The 21,993-nt window shown below is 43.6% G+C and overlaps 1 protein-coding gene across 3 annotated transcripts in view; it reads right to left on the minus strand.

Annotated features, from left to right (window-relative positions):
- Positions 1-21,993, minus strand: part of rcbtb2 (regulator of chromosome condensation (RCC1) and BTB (POZ) domain containing protein 2) — a 44,101-nt gene extending 22,108 nt beyond the window's left edge. The window contains exons 1-7 of one of the 3 annotated variants that reach the window (XM_042296520.1): positions 21,761-21,991; positions 18,238-18,375; positions 12,138-12,288; positions 11,754-11,920; positions 2,847-3,005; positions 1,266-1,373; positions 794-936 (exon numbers count right to left, since the gene is read on the minus strand). In XM_042296520.1, coding sequence (XP_042152454.1) covers positions 794-936; positions 1,266-1,373; positions 2,847-3,005; positions 11,754-11,920; positions 12,138-12,288; positions 18,238-18,363 — 854 coding nt within the window. In that variant the 5' untranslated portion in view covers positions 18,364-18,375; positions 21,761-21,991. Of the gene's footprint in view, positions 1-793; positions 937-1,265; positions 1,374-2,846; positions 3,006-11,753; positions 11,921-12,137; positions 12,289-18,237; positions 18,376-19,763; positions 19,944-21,760 lie in introns of those variants that run through there. The other 2 variants (XM_042296521.1, XM_042296522.1) reach the window with 2 other exon arrangements.

Consider the following 21,993-nt stretch of genomic DNA (forward strand, 5'->3'; position numbering starts at 1 on the left):
GATAATACTGCTCCATGAACAGACCAGGATAATACTGCTCCATGAACAGACCAGGATAATACTGCTCCATGAACAGACCAGGATAATACTGCTCCATGAACAGACCAGGATAATACTGCTCCATGAACAGACGTACACCAGGATAATACTGCTCCATGAACAGACCAGGATAATACTGCTCCATGAACAGACCAGGATAATACTGCTCCATGAACAGACGTACACCAGGATAATACTGCTCCATGAACAGACGTACACCAGGATAATACTGTTCCATGAACAGACGTACACCAGGATAATACTGTTCCATGAACAGACGTACACCAGGATAATACTGTTCCATGAACAGACGTACACCAGGATAATACTGTTCCATGAACAGACGTACACCAGGATAATACTGTTCCATGAACAGACGTACAACAGGATAATACTGTTCCATGAACAGACGTACAACAGGATAATACTGCTCCATGAACAGACCAGGATAATACTGTGAAATCAGAACGATATGAAGGTATGGAACTCTAGATATCGCTCTAGCCTACCCTGGAGGCTGTCCTACCCTGGAGGCCGTCCTACCCTGGAGGCCGTCCTACCCTGGAGCCCTGGGGGCCATCCTACCCTGGAGGCCGTCCTACCCTGGAGGCCGTCCTACCCTGGAGCCCTGGAGGCCGTCCTACCCTGGAGGAAGTCCTACCCTGGAGGCCGTCCTACCCTGGGGCCCTGGAGGCCGTCCTACCCTGGAGGCCGTCCTACCCTGGGGACCTGGAGGAGGTCCAGAGGAACTCACCTCTCCTTGTCTGTGTTGATGAGTGTAGGGACAGCCTGGTTACTCTTATTGCCTGTCCCCAGCTGGCCATAAGAGTTGGCCCCCCAAGCGTAAATAAAGCCCTCGTCTGTCAGCGCCAGCGTATGGGCGTAGCCACAAGCAACCTGCACGGCACAGAGAAACAGGAAGTTAATATTCAGATCTTCCCATGTCATTACCCTGCATCTTCCTACTTGCACAGCACAACCAACCATGAGTCCCACACACAGCTAACAGAGTAGGTTTGGGTTGACTCCTGTATAATGTGGACTCCTCACCTGTATAATGTGGACTCCTCACCTGTATAATGTGGACTCCTCACCTGTATAATGTGGACTCCTCACCTGTATAATGTGGACTCCTCACCTGTATAATGTGGACTCCTCACCTGTATAATGTGGACTCCTCACCTGTATAATGTGGACTCCTCACCTGTATAATGTGGACTCCTCACCTGTATAATGTTGACTCCCTGTAGAGCTGCGATCCTACACGGGGTCTGCTGGTTCCCATTGTTGCCCAAACCAAGCTGCCCGTTGCAGTTATAGCCCCAACCATAGGTCTGCAAACAGAACGCAGATTACAGTCCTACAGATAGCAACGGGACGGGGTTGTAGTCCTACAGACAGCATCGGGACGGGGTTGTAGTCCTACAGACAGCAACGGGACGGGGCTGTAGTCCTACAGACAGCAACGGGACGGGGCTGTAGTCCTACAGACAGCAACGGGACGGGGCTGTAGTCCTACAGACAGCAACGGGACGGGGCTGTAGTCCTACAGACAGCAACGGGACGGGGCTGTAGTCCTACAGACAGCAACGGGACGGGGCTGTAGTCCTACAGACAGCAACGGGACGGGGCTGTAGTCCTACAGACAGCAACGGGACGGGGCTGTAGTCCTACAGACAGCAACGGGACGGGGCTGTAGTCCTACAGACAGCAACGGGACGGGGCTGTAGTCCTACAGCCAGCAACGGGACGGGGCTGTAGTCCTACAGCCAGCAACGGGACGGGGCTGTAGTCCTACAGCCAGCAACGGGACGGGGCTGTAGTCCTACAGCCAGCAACGGGACGGGGCTGTAGTCCTACAGCCAGCAACGGGACGGGGCTGTAGTCCTACAGCCAGCACGGGACGGGGCTGTAGTCCTACAGCCAGCAACGGGACGGGGCTGTAGTCCTACAGCCAGCAACGGGACGGGGCTGTAGTCCTACAGCCAGCAACGGGACGGGGCTGTAGTCCTACAGCCAGCAACTGGACGGGGCTGTAGTCCTACAGACAGCAACGGGACGGGGCTGTAGTCCTACAGACAGCAACGGGACGGGGCTGTAGTCCTACAGACAGCAACGGGACGTGGCTGTAGTCCTACAGACAGCAACGGGACGGGGCTGTAGTCCTACAGACAGCAACGGGACGGGGCTGTAGTCCTACAGACAGCAACGGGACGGGGCTGTAGTCCTACAGACAGCAACGGGACGGGGCTGTAGTCCTACAGACAGCAACGGGACGGGGCTGTTGTCCTACAGACAGCAACGGGACGGGGCTGTAGTCCTACAGACAGCAACGGGACGGGGCTGTAGTCCTACAGACAGCAACGGGACGGGGCTGTAGTCCTACAGACAGCAACGGGACGGGGCTGTAGTCCTACAGATAGCAACAGGACAGGGTTATAGTCCTACGGAGAGTGGGACGATAACCCTGCCCTGTTGCCATCTGTGGGACTATATTAATACAATCCACCCTAACTCACTGACTTCATTGGATGCATCAGCAGCCTTCCACGTTCAAAAGCACAAATTATATTTTTTGGACAGCCATTATATTTACTGTCTCTTACACTGCCTGCAGCCGAATCAATAGTTGATTACGAAAACAGACTATTCTGCTGCTACGACTTCATCAACTACCGATCAATGCATCGATTTCTTACGTTTTCCATCCTCTGTGTTTCTGCCACACAGACAAACTCGGCCTGGACAGGAACATGACCGTATAAAATACTTGTTGTATTAAGGATTTACACTTCGGTATCCTTTACCTCTCCATTGTCCAGCACAGCCATGGAACAGAGCTGACCACAGGCGATATTAACCACCACTTTGTTCTGCAGGCAGCTGCTGACCCGACGCGGCGTGGGCTGGTTGGCCGTCGACCCTGACCCCACCTGGCCAGAGTTGTTGTAGCCCCATGCAAACACCTTGGGGGGGGTCAGAGGTGAAAGGTTAAAAAAGGTCACAGAACCAGAAAATGAACAACAAAACCTGAACATTTAAGAACAGATGCACACTGTATGTACATATCTACCTACATTACCTCAACCTTTTGCTGTGTAAGAAAACCAACCATTGTTGTTCAAAACAGAAGAGGGAACTAACAAGAGCTGTGTTCACAAATGGCAGTTAAATCCTATTTATAATGGACAAAAAAAATATAGAAAACGCAACATGTAACAATTTCACCGATTTTACCGAGTTTACAGTTCAGGTAAAAATCGGTCAATCCAAATAAATGCATTAGGCCTTAATCTATGGATGCCCAGTCATGTGAAAGTGGTGCAGCCGTGGGCGGAGCCTGGGAGGGCATAGGCCAACCCAGAATTAGATTTCCCCCACAAAAAGGCCATTATTACAGTCACAATTGCTCCTTGGCTGTCCGGGTGGCTGGTCTCAGAAGATCCCGCAGGTGAAGAAGACGGATGAGGAGGTCCTGGGCTGGCGCAGCTACACGTGGTGGTCTACGGTTTTGAGGCTGATTAGACGTACTGCCAAATTCTCAAAAAATTATGTTGGAGGCGGCTTATGGTTGAGAAATGAACATTCAATTATCTGGCAACAGCTCCGGTGGACATTCTTACAGTCAGCATGCCAATTGCACGCTGCCTCAAAACTTGAGACATCTGTGGTATTGTGTTGGTTGACAAAACTGCACAATTTAGATTGGCCTTTTATTGTGCCCAGCACAAGGTGCACATGTGTAATGATCATGCTGTTTAATCAACTTCTTGATATGCCACACCTGTCAGGTGGATGGATTATCTTGTGAAAATGAGAAATGCTCACTAACAGGGATGTAAAGACAATTTGTGCACAATGACAGAAATGATATTTTTTATTGCACATAGAACATTTCTGGGATCTTTTAAGTTCAGCTCATGAAGAACGGGACCAACAATTTACATGTTGCGTTTAGCCAGGAATCTGAAACAAATCCGAGCCATGTTGACCCTGCTATTTCCTTACAGGGTCAACATGGCTGATTGTGTGATTGTGTCTTGTTGTCTGTATGCCTCTGGGACCGATTTGTAAGCCCAAACTAAATCAGCGGTATCTTCAGTATCTGAGCTCTGATCAAGGGATAAAGTGCCATTCACTTTGGGGAGCTTTTTCCCACCAGAACACTTTGGAAGAGCAGTGACCAAATCTCTCGTGGCCATTTTAGGAATGTGTCAACCCGCTCAAATGGAGTAAAATATACAGTATAAGTCAAAAGATTGGACACACCTACTCATTCAAGGGTTTTGTCTTTATTTTATACATTGTAGAATAATAGTGAAGACATCAACACTATGAAATAACACACATGGAATCATGTACCTGATCTCTACCTGTACATGACCATCTGATCATTTATCACTCCAGTGTTATTAATCTGCTAAATTGTAATTATTCGCCTACCTCCTCATGCCTTTTGCACACATTGTATATAGACTCCCCCTTTTTTTTCCTACTGTGTTATTGACTTGTTAATTGTTTATTCCATGTGTAACTCTGTGTTGTCTGTTCACACTGCTATGCTTTATCTTGGCCAGGTCGCAGTTGTAAATGAGAACTTGTTCTCAACTAGCCTACCTGGTTAAATAAAGGTGTTCTCAACTAGCCTACCTGGTTAAATAAAGGTGTTCTCAACTAGCCTACCTGGTTAAATAAAGGTGTTCTCAACTAGCCTACCTGGTTAAATAAAGGTGTTCTCAACTGGCCTACCTGGTTAAATAAAGGTGTTCTCAACTGGCCTACCTGGTTAAATAAAGGTGTTCTCAACTAGCCTACCTGGTTAAATAAAGGTGTTCTCAACTGGCCTACCTGGTTAAATAAAGGTGTTCTCAACTGGCCTACCTGGTTAAATAAAGGTGTTCTCAACTAGCCTACCTGGTTAAATAAAGGTGTTCTCAACTGGCCTACCTGGTTAAATAAAGGTGTTCTCAACTGGCCTACCTGGTTAAATAAAGGTGTTCTCAACTAGCCTACCTGGTTAAATAAAGGTGTTCTCAACTGGCCTACCTGGTTAAATAAAGGTGTTCTCAACTAGCCTACCTGGTTAAATAAAGGTGTTCTCAACTGGCCTACCTGGTTAAATAAAGGTGTTCTCAACTGGCCTACCTGGTTAAATAAAGTGGTTCTCAACTAGCCTACCTGGTTAAATAAATGTGTTCTCAACTGGCCTACCTGGTTAAATAAAGGTGTTCTCAACTAGCCTACCTGGTTAAATAAAGGTGTTCTCAACTAGCCTACCTGGTTAAATAAAGGTGTTCTCAACTGGCCTACCTGGTTAAATAAAGGTGTTCTCAACTAGCCTACCTGGTTAAATAAAGGTGTTCTCAACTGGCCTACCTGGTTAAATAAAGGTGTTCTCAACTGGCCTACCTGGTTAAATAAAGGTGTTCTCAACTAGCCTACCTGGTTAAATAAATGTGTTCTCAACTGGCCTACCTGGTTAAATAAAGGTGTTCTCAACTAGCCTACCTGGTTAAATAAAGGTGTTCTCAACTAGCCTACCTGGTTAAATAAAGGTGTTCTCAACTGGCCTACCTGGTTAAATAAAGGTGTTCTCAACTAGCCTACCTGGTTAAATAAAGGTGAAATAAAAAATAAAAATAAAAATGTAGTAACTAAAAAAAAAAAAGTGTTAAACAAATCAACATTTATTTTATATTTGAGATTCTTCAAAGTATCCACCCTTTGCCTTGATGACAGCTTTGCACCCTCTTGGCATTCTCTCAACCAGCTTCATGAGGTAGAGCACCTGGAGTGCATTTCAATTAACAGGTATGCCTTGTTAAAAGTTAATTTGTGGAATTTCTTTCCTTCCATATTGGTACTCCCCAGTAGGAACAGTCCTCCATAGGAATGGATGGAATTCTATTTCAATTAAATGTTTCAAGGACAAAATGACAGGTATTTAAGTATTTCTCTGTTGGAGTGGGGACAATAACATTAGTAATCTCTAAAAAAGTATACCTTAAGAAAAATGTTTACATAGTACCAGTCAAAGGTTTGGACACACCTACACATTCATGGGTTGTTGTTTATTTTTGTACTATTTTCTACATTCGAGAATAATAGTGAAGACATCCAAACTATGAAATAACACATATGGAATCATGTAGAAGGAAAAAAGTGCTAAACAAATTAAATAGATTTTAGATTCTTCAAAGTAGCCACCCTTTCTTTGTCTTGATGACAGCTTTGCACACTTGGCATTCTCTCAACCAGCTTCATGAGGTAGTCACCTGGAATGCATTTCAATTAACAGGTGTGCCACGCTAAAAGTTCATTTGTGGAATTTATTTCCTTCTTAATGCATTTGAGCCAATCAGTTGTGTTGTGACAAGGTAGGGGTGGTCTACAGAAGATAGTCCTATTTGGTAAAAGACCAAGTCCATATTATGACAAGAACAGCTCAAATAAGCAAAGAGAAACGACAGTCCATCATTACTTTAAGACATGAAGGTCAGTCAATACTGAAAATGTAAAGAATTTTTCACATTTCTTCAAGTGCAGTCGCAAAACCCATCAAGCGCTATGATGAAACTGTCTCTCATGAGGACCGCCACAGGAAAGGAAGACCCAGAGTTACCTCTGTTGCAGAGGATACGTTCATTAGTTACCTGTCTCTCATGAGGACCGCCACAGGAAATGAAGACCCAGAGTTACCTCTGTTGCAGAGGATGAGTTCATTAGAGTTACCTGTCTCTCATGAGGACCGCCACAGGAAATGAAGACCCAGAGTTACCTCTGTTGCAGAGGATGAGTTCATTAGAGTTACCTGTCTCTCATGAGGACCGCCACAGGAAAGGAAGACCCAGAGTTACCTCTGCTGCAGAGGATGAGTTCATTAGAGTTACCTGTCTCTCATGAGGACCGCCACAGGAAATGAAGACCCAGAGTTACCTCTGTTGCAGAGGATACGTTCATTAGTTACCTGTCTCTCATGAGGACCGTCACAGGAAAGGAAGACCCAGAGTTACCTCTGTTGCAGAGGATACGTTCATTAGAGTTACCTGTCTCTCATGTGGACCGCCACAGGAAAGGAAGACCCAGAGTTACCTCTGTTGCAGAGGATGAGTTCATTAGAGTTACCTGTCTCTCATGAGGACCGCCACAGGAAAGGAAGACCCAGAGTTACCTCTGCTGCAGAGGATGAGTTCATTAGAGTTACCTGTCTCTCATGAGGACCGCCACAGGAAAGGAAGACCCAGAGTTACCTCTGTTGCAGAGGATACGTTCATTAGAGTTACCAGCCTCAGAAATTGCAGCCCAAATAAATGCATCAGAGTTCAAGTAACAGACAGACACATCAACTGTTCAGGACACCAATAAGTAGAAGAGACTTGCTTGAGGCCAGAAACGCGAGCAATGGACATTAGACCGGTGGAAATCTGTGCTTTGGTCTGGAGTCCAAATTGGAGATTTTTGGTTCCGACCGCCATGTCTTTGTGAGACAAGGTGAGGGTGAATGGATGATCTCAGCATGTGTGGTTGACACTGTGAAGCATGGAGGAGATGGTGTGATGGTGCTTTGCTGGTGATACTGTCAGTGATTTATTTAGAATTCAAGGCCCACCTAACCAGCATGGCTTCCACAGCATTCTGCAGTGATACGCCATCCCATCTGGTTTGGGCTTAGTGGGACTATCATTTGTTTTTTAACAGGAAAATGACCCAACACACCTCCAGACTGTGTAAGGGCTATTTGACCAAGAAGGAGAGTGATGGAGTGCTGCATCAGATGACCTGGCCTCCACAATCACCCGACCTCAACCCAATTGAGATGGTTTGGGATGAGTTGGACCGCAGAGTGAAGGAAAAGCAGCCAACGAGGTGTTGTTTCATAGTTTTGATGTCTTCACTATTATTCTACAATGTAGAAAATAGTAAAAATAAAGAAAACCCCTTAAAAGAGGTGTGTCCAAACTTTTGACAAATCAAATCAAATCAAATCAAATCAAATTTTATTTGTCACATACACATGGTTAGCAGATGTTAATGCGAGTGTAGCGAAATGCTTGTGCTTCTAGTTCCGACAATGCAGTAATAACGAGCAAGTAATCTAACTAACAATTCCAAAAAAAAAACTACTGTCTTATACACAGTGTAAGGGGATAAAGAATATGTACATAAGGATATATGAATGAGTGATGGTACAGAGCAGCATAGGCAAGATACAGTAGATGATATCGAGTACAGTATATACATATGAGATAAGTATGTAAACCAAGTGGCATAGTTAAAGTGGCTAGTGATACATGTATTACATAAGGATGCAGTCGATGATATAGAGTACAGTATCAACGTATGCATATGAGATGAACAATGTAGGGTAAGTAACATTATATAAGGTAGCATTGTTTAAAGTGGCTAGTGATATATTTACATAATTTCCCATCAATTCCCATGATTAAAGTGGCTGGAGTAGAGTCAGTGTCATTGACAGTGTGTTGGCAGTAGCCACTCAATGTTAGTGGTGGCTGTTTAACAGTCTGATGGCCTTGAGATAGAAGCTGTTTTTCAGTCTCTCGGTCCCAGCTTTGATGCACCTGTACTGACCTCGCCTTCTGGATGACAGCGGGGTGAACAGGCAGTGGCTCGGGTGGTTGATGTCCTTGATGATCTTTATGGCCTTCCTGTAGCATCGGGTGGTGTAGGTGTCCTGGAGGGCAGGTAGTTTGCCCCCGGTGATGCGTTGTGCAGACCTCACTACCCTCTGGAGAGCCTTACGGTTGAGGGCGGTGCAGTTGCCATACCAGGCGGTGATACAGCCCGCCAGGATGCTCTCGATTGTGCATCTGTAGAAGTTTGTGAGTGCTTTTGGTGACAAGCCGAATTTCTTCAGCCTCCTGAGGTTGAAGAGGCGCTGCTGCGCCTTCCTCACGATGCTGTCTGTGTGAGTGGACCAATTCAGTTTGTCTGTGATGTGTATGCCGAGGAACTTAAAACTTGCTACCCTCTCCACTACTGTTCCATCGATGTGGATGGGGGTGTTCCCTCTGCTGTTTCCTGAAGTCCACAATCATCTCCTTAGTTTTGTTGACGTTGAGTGTGAGGTTATTTTCCTGACACCACACTCCGAGGGCCCTCACCTCCTCCCTGTAGGCCGTCTCGTCGTTGTTGGTAATCAAGCCTACCACTGTTGTGTCGTCCACAAACTTGATGATTGAGTTGGAGGCGTGCATGGCCACGCAGTCGTGGGTGAACAGGGAGTACAGGAGAGGGCTCAGAATGCACCCTTGTGGGGCCCCAGTGTTGAGGATCAGCGGGGAGGAGATGTTGTTGCCTACCCTCACCACCTGGGGGCGGCCCGTCAGGAAGTCCAGTACCCAGTTGCACAGGGCGGGGTCGAGACCCAGGGTCTCGAGCTTGATGACGAGCTTGGAGGGTACTATGGTGTTGAATGCCGAGCTGTAGTCGATGAACAGCATTCTCACATAGGTATTCCTCTTGTCCAGATGGGTTAGGGCAGTGTGCAGTGTGGTTGAGATTGCATCGTCTGTGGACCTATTTGGGCGGTAAGCAAATTGGAGTGGGTCAAGGGTGTCAGGTAGGGTGGAGGTGATATGGTCCTTGACTAGTCTCTCAAAGCACTTCATGATGACGGATGTGAGTGCTACGGGGCGGTAGTCGTTTAGCTCAGTTACCTTAACTTTCTTGGGAACAGGAACAATGGTGGCCCTCTTGAAGCATGTGGGAACAGCAGACTGGTATAGGGATTGGTTGAATATGTCCGTAAACACACCGGCCAGCTGGTCTGCGCATGCTCTGAGGGCGCGGCTGGGGATGCCGTCTGGGCCTGCAGCCTTGCGAGGGTTAACACGTTTAAATGTCTTACTCACTTCGGCTGCAGTGAAGGAGAGACCGCATGATTCCGTTGCAGGCCGTGTCAGTGGCACTGTATTGTCCTCAAAGCGGGCAAAAAGTTATTTAGTCTGCCTGGGAGCAAGACATCCTGGTCCGAGACTGGGCTGGGTTTCTTCCTGTAGTCCGTGATTGACTGTAGACCCTGCCACATACCTCTTGTGTCTGAGCCGTTGAATTGAGATTCTACTTTGTCTCTGTACTGGCGCTTAGCTTGTTTGATAGCCTTGCGGAGGGAATAGCTGCACTGTTTGTATTCAGTCATGTTACCAGACACCTTGCCCTGATTAAAAGCAGTGGTTCGTGCCTTCAGTTTCACACGAATGCTGCCATCAATCCACGGTTTCTGGTTAGGGAATGTTTTAATCGTTGCTATGGGAACGACATCTTCAACGCACGTTCTAATGAACTCGCACACCGTATCAGCGTATTCGTCAATGTTGTTGTCTGACGCAATACGAAACATCTCCCAGTCCACGTGATGGAAGCAGTCTTGGAGTGTGGAGTCAGCTTGGTCGGACCAGCGTTGGACAGACCTCAGCGTGGGAGCTTCTTGTTTTAGTTTCTGTCTGTAGGCAGGGATCAACAAAATGGAGTCGTGGTCAGCTTTTCCGAAAGGGGGCGGGGCAGGGCCTTATATGCGTCGCGGAAGTTAGAGTAACAATGATCCAGGGTCTTTCCACCCCTGGTTGCGCAATCAATATGCTGATAAAATTTAGGGAGTCTTGTTTTCAGATTAGCCTTGTTAAAATCCCCAGCTACAATGAATGCAGCCTCCGGATAAATCGTTTCCAGTTTGCAGAGAGTTAAATAAAGTTCGTTCAGAGCCATCGATGTGTCTGCTTGGGGGATATATACGGCTGTGATTATAATCGAAGAGAATTCTCTTGGTAGATAATGCGGTCTACATTTGATTGTGAGGAATTCTAAATCAGGTGAACAGAAGGATTTGAGTTCCTGTATGTTTCTTTCATCACACCATGTCACGTTGGCCATAAGGCATACGCCCCGCCCGTCTTCTTACCAGAGAGATGTTTGTTTCTGTCGGCGCGATGCGTGGAGAAACCCGCTGGCTGCACCGCTTCGGATTGCGTCTCTCCAGTTAGCCATGTTTCCGTGAAGCAGAGAACGTTACAGTCTCTGATGTCCCTCTGGAATGCTACCCTTGCTCGGATTTCATCAACCTTGTTGTCAAGAGACTGGACATTGGCAAGAAGAATGCTAGGGAGTGGTGCACGATGTGCCCGTCTCCGGAGTCTGACCAGAAGACCGCTTCGTTTCCCTCTTTTTCTGAGTCGTTTTTTTTTTTTGGTCGCTGCATGTGATCCACTCGGTTACACTGGTTGTAAGGCAGAACTCAGGATCCGCATCGCGAAAAACATATTCTTGGTCGTACTGATGGTGAGTTGACGCTGATCTTATATTCAGTAGTTCTTGTCGGCTGTATGTAAAGAAACCTAAGATGACCTGGGGTACTAGTGTAAGAAATAACACGTAAAAAAACAAAAAACTGCATAGTTTCCAGGTTCCACAGCACGTTTGACAGGTACTGTACATCCACAAGTTCCGACCGAGATCAAACTCTGTTCATGGTTCATGGTCGCATGACTGGATACTGAGTGCTTTGTTCATGGTGCAGGGTTGCATGACTGGCTACTGAGTGCTTAGATCGATCGATCGCTCCCCCTCTCTCTCCCTCCCTCCCTCCCTCTGGGCCCAATAACTCTGGGCCCAATACCTCTGGGCCCAATACCTCTGGGCCCTGGTCAAAAGTGATGCACTATAAGAAATAGGGTGCAATTTGTGACGCATCCTACCTCTCCGTCGGTAGTGAGGGCGATGGTGTGGTGAGAGCCACAGGCCACCTCCGTCACCCTCTTGTTGAGCAGGTTAGTGGAGACCTGGGCTGGGGTCAAGCCATGGTTGGTGGTCCCATTTCCCAGCTGGCTGTAGCCGTTGTGCCCCCAGGCAAACACCTCTCCGTCTACACAGCACGTATAATAGATTGATTTGATTTAGTTGACAAATATCCACATTTACAGGTCAGAATTAATCTCAATCCAATGTCCACCTTCTACGGAGTAAAAATTTGAAAAATACAAAATCTATTTCTTGACAAAAAAACTATACAAAAATATATGGAATCCTACTTTAACAAGCAACAAAATGCATCAAACATGATTTAGATCTTCTCATCTCACCGGCAGTAGCGATGACTACATGTGGTCCTGTTCCGTAGCTCAGAGAGACTATTTTCTTCCCACACAGCACGTCGATCCTGCGGGGCTCTATGGTACTCTGCAGGTCCCCCAGACCCAGACAGCCACTACAGTTGGTGCCCAGGGCAAACACCTGTACAATGAGGAGCAAAACAACTTGTCTGAGCCCCAAATTACAACCTATTCTCTATAGAGTGCACTAATTGTGACCAGAAACCCATATGGCTCAGCTTAGTTTCTATGAGCTTAAAAAGATAGGGAAAGGAAGGGGGGAAACTGAATGCATTCAACTGAAATGTATCTTCCACATTCGATGCCTGGGGAACAGTGGGTTAACTGGGGTAAGAATGATAGTAAAACTATATTAGGCATGTTGTTGTCACATAACGGATTCTTATCGTGTTATTTCCATGATAAACATCTAGGGCCCGTTTCCTGGGTAATCCTATTCTTGAACTAAAAAGCACGCATGGAGCATTTCTTGAAAGACCATAGAATTTGTATTTATTATGGATCCACATTAGCTGCTACCTACTCTTCCTGGGGTTTGGCAAAATGGCTTTCCTCGAAGCTGGCTTTCCTCAAACCCAGTGGCATGTCATTAGTAAAGATTGAAAAAGAATTAAAGGGGCCTAGACGGCTGCCCTGGGAAATTCCTTATTCTACCTGGATTATGTTGGAGAGGCTTCCATTAAAGAACACTCTCTGTGTTCTGTTAGACAGGTAACTCTTCATCCACATGATAGCAGGGGGTGTAAAGCCATAACACCCTCTGTGTTCTGTTAGACAGGTAACTCTTCATCCACATGATAGCAGGGGGTGTAAAGCCATAACACCCTCTGTGTTCTGTTAGACAGGTAACTCTTTATCCACATTATAGCAGGGGGTGTAAAGCCATAACACCCTCTGTGTTCTGTTAGACAGGTAACTCTTCATCCACATGATAGCAGGGGGTGTAAAGCCATAACACCCTCTGTGTTCTGTTAGACAGGTAACTCTTCATCCACATTATAGCAGGGGGTGTAAAGCCATAACACCCTCTGTGTTCTGTTAGACAGGTAACTCTTCATCCACATGATAGCAGGTGGTGTAAAGCTATAACACTCTCTGTGTTCTGTTAGACAGGTAACTCTTTATCCACAATATAGCAGGGGGTGTAAAGCCGTAACACCCTCTGTGTTCTGTTAGACAGGTAACTCTTCATCCACATTATAGCAGGGGGTGTAAAGCCAAAACACATACGTTTTTCCAGCAGCAGACTATGATCGATAATGTCAAAAGCCGCACTGAAGTCTAACAAAACAGCCCTCCACAATCTTTTTATCATCAAATTCTCTCAGCCAATCATGAGTCATTTGTGTAAGTGCTGCTTGTTGAGTGTCCTTCCCTATAAGCATGCTGAACGTTTGTTGTCAATTTGTTTACTGTGAAATAGCATTGTGTCTGGTCAAACACCAAGTTTACTAAGGGTTGGTAACAGGCTGATTGGTTGGCTATTTGAGCCAGTAAAGGGGGCTTTACTATTCTTAGGTAGAGGAATGACTTCAGCTTCCCTCCAGGCCTGAGGGGGCACACTTTCTAGCAGGCTTAGATTGAAGATGAGGCTAATAGGAGTGGTAATATCGTTCACTATTATCCTCAGTCATTTTCCATCCAAGTTGTCAGACCCCAGTGGCTTGTCATTGTTGATAAACAACAACATATATTTTTTCACGTCTTCCATGCTCACTTTACAGAATTTAAAAGTACAATTCTTGTCTTTTATAATTTGGTCAGATATATTTGGATGTGTAGTGTCAGCGTTTGTTGCTGGCATGTCATGCCTAAATTTGCTAATCTTGCCAATTAAAAACTCATTAAAGTAGTTGGCGATATCAGTTGGTTTTGTGATGAATGAGCCATCTGATTCAATGAATGATGGAGATGAGTTTGCCCTTTTTCTGAAAATGTTACTGAAGATGCTCCAAAGCTTTTTACTGTCATTCTTTATATAATTTCTCTGTTTCATAGTGTAGTTTCATCTTCTTTTTGTTCAGTTTAGTCACATGATTTCTCAATGTGCAGGACGTTAGCCAATCGGTTGTTCAGTTTGGTCACATGATTTCTCAATGTGCAGGACGTTAGCCAATCGGTTGTTCAGTTTGGTCACATGATTTCTCAATGTGCAGGACGTTAGCCAATCGGTTGTTCAGACAGACTTATGTGCCATTCCTTTTAGCCTCCTCCCTCTCCACCATACAATGTTTAATTCATCATCAATCCACAGGGATTCAACCGTTTTTACAGTCATTTTCTTAATTGGTACGTGTTTATTAACAATTGGAATAAGCAATTTCATAAATCCTCATTACACACCACAGACCAGCAGCGTCTGGTTGCTCCTCATTACACACCACAGACCAGCAGCGTCTGGTTGCTCCTCATTACACACCACAGACCAGCAGCGTCTGGTTGCTCCTCTTATACACTATATTAGGCCCAGCCTGACCTCTGATACACTATATTAGAACCAGCCTGACCTCTGATACACTATATTAGAACCAGCCTGACCTCTTATACACTATATTAGAACCAGCCTGACCTCTTATACACTATATTAGAACCAGCCTGACCTCTTATACACTATATTAGAACCAGCCTGACCTCTTATACACTATATTAGAACCAGCCTGACCTCTTATACACTATATTAGAACCAGCCTGACCTCTTATACACTATATTAGAACCAGCCTGACCTCTTATACACTATATTAGAACCAGCCTGACCTCTTATACACTATATTAGAACCAGCCTGACCTCTTATACACTATATTAGGCCCAGCCTGACCTCTTATACACTATATTAGGCCCAGCCTTACCTCTGATACACTATATTAGACCCAGCCTGACCTCTGATACACTATATTAGGCCCAGCCTGACCTCTTATACACTATATTAGAACCAGCCTGACCTCTGATACACTATATTAGGCCCAGCCTGACCTCTGATACACTATATTAGGCCCAGCCTGACCTCTTATACACTATATTAGAACCAGCCTGACCTCTTATACACTATATTAGAACCAGCCTGACCTCTTATACACTATATTAGGACCAGCCTTTGAAACTGTGGTTTTCCTAGATATGGCTACTGTTTTGTGATCACTACATCCTATGGATTTGGATACTGCTTTAAACCAATTTCTGCAGTGTTAGTAAAGATGTGATCAATACATGTTGATGATTTCATTCCTGTGCTGTTTGTAACTACCCTGGTAGGGTGACTGATAACCTGAACCAGGTTGCAGGTACTGGTTAGAGTTTGAAGCTTTTTCCTTGAGTGGGCAGCTTGATGAAAGACAGGCAATATTTAAATCACCCAGAAAATATACCTCTCTGTTGATATCACATACATTATCAAGCATTTCACACACATTATCCAGATACTGACTGTTAGCACTTGGTGGTCTATAGCAGCTTCCCACCAGAATGGGCTTTAGGTGAGGCAGATGGACCTGTAGCCATATGACTTCAACAGTATTTAACATGAGATCCTCTCTAATCTTTACAGGAATGTGGTTCTGAATATAAACAGCAACACCTCCTCCATTGGCATTCCTATATTTTTTTGCTGTAAAAGTTTAGCCTGGGTGCCCACTTTTAAGTTTATAAAGACACGGCATGACAAAAGTAAGTAACATCATAGCCTGGGTGCCCACTACGACAACAAATGGCCATAGTTTTAAGCTTATAAAAGACACTGAATGACAAAAGTAAGTAACATCATAGCCTGGGTGCCCACTACGACAACAAATTGGCATAGTTTTAAGCTTATAAAAGACACTGCATGACAAAAGTAAGTAACATCATAGCCTGGGTGTAAACTGGGTCCTTATTGAGAAAAACAAATGGATCAGTGTGTTAAGACACAGTCCGACATGAACAGAGGCTTTAAGGTGGATCAAAAACAGGGTTTTACAATGGCTAAATATAGCCTGACTATCTGCTTGACCCAGTCTCTGGAACTATCGCTCGCTGACTGACCTCAGGCTGTATCCCACACGGTATTCCCTACACAGTGCCTCGCAAACATATCCTTTTACCAGGATTTCTTCACGTTTTACTGTGTTACAAAGTGGGATTTTAAATGGATTTGTTATTTCTTGTGGACAGAAAATACTCTAATGTGAAAGTGGAAGAAAATTATTATTTATTTTTACATTAAAAAATTTTTTTTTAAATGTAAATCTATAAACTAAAATATAGTCATTCCATAAGTATTCAGCCCCCTGGTTTTGGCAAGCCGAAATTAGTTCAGGAGATAAAATGTGGCTCCACTAATCACCGAATAAGTTACACAAACTCCCTCTGTGTTAAATAACAGGTGATGACATGTAAATGACTACCCCCCCGCCCCAGTGCCTTCAGATAGTATTCACACCCATGAACCTTTTCCACGTTTTGTTGTGTTACAGCCTGAGATTTAAAATGGATTGAGATGTGTCACTGGCCTACACATAACACCCCATAATGTTTTATTATATTTACAAATTCATAAAAAAAAAAAAAAAAGTTGAAATGTCTTGAGTCCATAAGTATTCAACCCCTTTGTTATGGCCTAAATAAAGTTAAATAAATAAAGTTCAGGAGTAAAACTGTGTTTAACAAGTCACATAATAATTTCAGGAGTAAAACTGTGCTTATTAACAAGTCACATAAGTTCAGGAGTAAAACTGTGTTTAACAAGTCACATAATAAGTTCAGGAGTAAAACTGTGCTTATTAACAAGTCACATAATAAGTTCAGGAGTAAAACTGTGTTTAACAAGTCACATAATAAGTTCAGGAGTAAAACTGTGCTTATTAACAAGTCACATAAGTTCAGGAGTAAAACTGTGCTTATTAACAAGTCACATAAGTTCAGGAGTAAACATGTGCTTATCATGTTGTATGGACTCTGTGTGCAACATTGTAGTTACTCCACAATACTAACCTAAAGGACAGAGTGAAAAGAAGGAAGTCAGTACAGAATACAAATATTACAAAATATGCATCCTGTTTGCAACAAGGCACTAAAGTAAAACTGGAGAAAAAAAATAGCTAAGAAATTATATTTATGTCCTGAATAGAAGGTGTTATATGTTTGGGGCAAATCCAACACAACACATCACTGAGTACCTCCTCATATTTTCAAGTATGGTGGTGGCTGCATCATGTTATGGGTATGCTTGTCATCAGCAAGGACTAGGGAGATCTTCAGGAAAAAAATAATGGAAAAGATCTTAGCACAGGCAAAATCAGAAAGGAAAACCAGGTTCAGTCTGATTTCCACCAGACACTGTGAGATTAATTCACCTTTCAGCAGGACAATAACCTAAAACACAAGGCCTAATATATATACTAGAGTTGCTTACCAAGAATATATTGAATGTTCCTAAGATGCCTAGTCACAGTTTTGACTTAAAATAAAAAATAATAAATAAAATAAAAATATACATAAATTTTTTTATTTTATTAATTGGCTTAAAATCTCTCTATTTTTTTTATTATTATTATTATTATTTATTTTTGTGTGTATGTGTAACCTGTTGACAAAATAAGACAATTAAATCCCCCTTTGTAACACAATAAAATGTGAAGAAATCCAAGGGGATTTGAATAATTTTGCAAAGCACTGCATGTAGGGAATACGGTGTCATTTGGAGTGTTCTGCCTCAGTGTGACAAACAACAAGGCCTCTATTTCCAGCCACATATCACTCTGAGGATGCTGCTGATTACTCAGTCAGGCCTAGCCTATAACGTTGTCACAAGTAGCCTACTAGGTCTTGTCCAAGTACTAAACACAATTATTTCATAAACACTAGGCCTAACACCTATCGGACCGCGTGAGAATATAACTTTGAGCTTGTCTATTACATAGTAGTAGTATATCCGAGTCCCAAATTGCACCCTATTCCCTACATCGTGCACTACTTTTGACCAGAGCCCTATGAGACCCTATGTGAAAAGTAGTGAACTATATTGGGACTAAGGTGCCATTTGGGAAGTAACCCATGTCCCCTGCTACTGAGTCAGACGGGGCCCCTACAGTGCGTACCTCATCGTTGACGGTGACATAGAGGGCTTCGTTGGCAGCGCTGCCGAACACACAGGCCTGTCGTATCAGACGCAGTTCCTCTGGAGGCAGGAGAGCAAACACTGGCCACTTCCCCACGTCCAGCATACTACTACTCAACTAGGACAAACAGGCAGAAATGTCAGGGTAGCATCGAGCATACTACTACTACTACTACTACTACTACTACTACTACTACTACTACTCAACTAGGACAAACAGACAGAAATGTCAGGGTAGCATCGAGCATACTACTACTACTACTACTACTACTACTACTACTACTACTACTACTACTACTACTACTCAACTAGGACAAACAGACAAACGTCAGGGTAGCATACTACTACTACTACTACTACTACTACTACTACTACTACTACTACTACTACTCAACTAGGACAAACAGGCAGAAATGTCAGGGTAGCATACTACTACTACTACTACTACTACTACTACTACTCAACTAGGACAAACAGACAGAAACGCCAGGGTAGCATCGAGCATACTACTACTACTACTACTCCTCAACTAGGACAAACAGACAGAAATGTCAGGGTAGCATACTACTACTACTACTACTACTACTACTACTACTACTACTACTCAACTAGGACAAACAGGCAGAAACGTCAGGGTAGCATCGAGCATACTACTACTACTACTACTACAAACAGGCAGAAATGTCAGGGTAGAATCGAGCATACTACTACTACTACTACTACTCAACTAGGACAAACAGGCAGAAATGTCAGGGTAGCATCGAGCATACTACTACTACTACTACTACTACTACTCAACTAGGACAAACAGACAAACGTCAGGGTAGCATACTACTACTACTACTCAACTAGGACAAACAGGCAGAAATGTCAGGGTAGCATACTACTACTACTACTACTACTCAACTAGGACAAACAGACAGAAACGCCAGGGTAGAATCGAGCATACTACTACTACTACTACTACTACTACTACTCAACTAGGACAAACAGACAGAAATGCCAGGGTAGCATCGAGCATACTACTACTACTACTACTACTACTCAACTAGGACAAACAGGCAGAAATGTCAGGGTAGCATACTACTACTACTAAACTAGGACATACAGACAGAAATGTCAGGGTAGCATCGAGCATACTACTACTACTACTCAACTAGGACAAACAGGCAGAAATGTCAGGGTAGCATTAAGCATACTACTACTACTACTACTCAACTAGGACAAACAGGCAGAATGTCAGGGTAGCATCGAGCATACTACTACTACTACTACTACTACTACTACTACTCAACTAGGACAAACAGACAAATGTCAGGGTAGCATCAAGCATACTACTACTACTACTACTACTACTCAACTAGGACAAACAGACAGAGCCACTTTCCCATCCATCATCAGCATAGAATAATGTAACAATAACAGTTGTTGAATCACTAATTAAATGAAAACAGTTGGCACACAAACAACATTCTCCCTGAGCAAAAAGGAATTCCAACAACGTACATCTGTCAACACAGGAATGGGGGAATTCCAAAAATGTACAGAAAGTTATTCCCAAGGATTTATCAAGTATCATAAATGTCCGTTTAGAGTGAGTGAGGAGAGTTTCAGAGTATAAATTTTCCCGCAAACGGCACCTTATTTGCTCCATTGATAACAGTCTGAAAGAAGTCACTGTCAAAAAATAAGTAAAAAAAAAAAAAAAAAAAAGGTCAAGTCTGTACAAGCCAGAATGTTGAATACAATATTCCGTACTTCACCGGTTGTCTGTCCTTTTTTGGCGGTAGGAGGTGGAGATATAGTAACCATAGGAACCATAGGAAGGTGTGCTGGTAGGTTCTGTTGCTTGTATTTCTCATCTCCTGACGGATTTCACGACGCACAATATGTAAACAATATCTGAATGTAACCGAACGTTGTCAGCCGTAACGCGTTTGCCTCGCTATCAGCTGGAAGTGCTAGTAAACTTCGCCAGATGATTGCCCGGGACAACTTTAGGTCTGTGCTTCGGGTTAAATTGGGAAATATTAACATATTGTGTAAATCGTGTGCAAATTCCTCAAGCATTGAAAATGAAAACCAGAAATACCTTTACGGGAAAAGATTGCAGTCAGAGAGCAGTATAACTGCAGTATAACTCCAATTTGTGGAATGTACTGCTTCCAAAATTAATTAAAAATGTTTTACTGCAGTATAATAAAGTTAATAATAAGTAGGTATAATAAGTATAGTAAGTATAATAAGTATAATAAGTATAGTAAGTATAATAAGTATAGTAAGTATAGTAAGTATAATAAGTATAGTAAGTATAGTAAGTATAATAAGTATAGTAAGTATAATAAGTATAGTAAGTATAATAAGTATAGTAAGTATAATAAGTACAATAATAATAAGTTAATAATTCTGCAATTACTGCATCCAAAATACCACAGTCAACTGCAGTTACAGCACTTTTAATTCAGTTTCAAAACAGCAATCTTTTTTGTACGGGTAAAAACCAACATTTTTATTTAACCTGTATTTTTATCAGGGAGTCATACTGAGACTAAGGTCTTGTTTTATTTATTTATTACATTTGAGCTCTGAAATACAGACCAGCACACTGAAATACGGTTTGAGAACACTACTGTGTGGCTATTTTGTCTCAGATTACCTCCTACATTAAAAAAAAGGGTCAAAAATCATCAGACAACAAGTAAAGTACATTCAAATGAAGTTTATTCAACAGTCTGACTTGTGATTGAACTGTTCACAAATGGGAAGCCTGTTAAGAGACGAGAGAGAGAAAGACAGAGAGAAAGACAGACAGACAGAGACACAGACAGACAGAGACACAGACAGAAAGAGAGACAGACAGAAAGAGAGACAGACAGACAGAAAGAGAGACAGACAGACAGACAGACAGACAGACAGAAAGAGAGACAGACAGACAGAAAGAGAGACAGACAGACAGACAGAAAGAGAGACAGACAGACAGACAGAGAGACAGACAGAAAGAGACACAGACAGACAGACAGAGAGACAGACAGAAAGAGAGACAGACAGAAAGAGAGGAGTCTTCCACTCTCGGATTCATAGTGGCTACCTATTCCCTGTGTTTACGTCGGGCTTTCCAGTTTGCCCACTCGTCGCCTCTCAAGTCCATCGTAAATCTTTTTGAGAGTTTATCCCCTACGCTAAGCTAGTGAGACCAAAGATAGTACAGTAGGAGGTATGAAGATAAGCAGGAATTGACACCCCCCGAGTCACACTTGTAGGCGATGTCATGGCGACGTTGGCTAGCTAAGATCATGCGCAGAAACACGTCATTTAGAAACTGTAGTGGCTAAGTTAACGCCAAAAAAAAAACAACAACAAAAAAAACACACTAAATGTCTTAGTTATTGAATGTCATTGTAGATGTTTATACTATGACTGACTGACTCCAACGTAAACAAGACTCGGATAACGTTACTCGAAGATGTTTTCTAAAGTAGCGTACGCTAGCTAGCATAGCTTACCCCGGCGTTTGTTGTGCTATTCGTCAACGATGTCGTCGGTTCAGACGGTGATGTCGGCGACTCCCTAACATTTTCATATGGCAAATCGAGTTAAAAAAGCAGATCACATTTCTGGAAGACAAGAGGATTGCGTGTCAACCAACCGTGACAATACAGTGCGGATCCCTTCTCTAGCCGAGGAAGCTGCTTGGCTATTCAGTAGAGATGTGCGGTTCACGAACGACTCTTTTTTT

This window comes from Oncorhynchus tshawytscha, linkage group LG13 (genome assembly GCF_018296145.1).
Source record: "Oncorhynchus tshawytscha isolate Ot180627B linkage group LG13, Otsh_v2.0, whole genome shotgun sequence".
Lineage (NCBI taxonomy): Eukaryota > Metazoa > Chordata > Actinopteri > Salmoniformes > Salmonidae > Oncorhynchus > Oncorhynchus tshawytscha.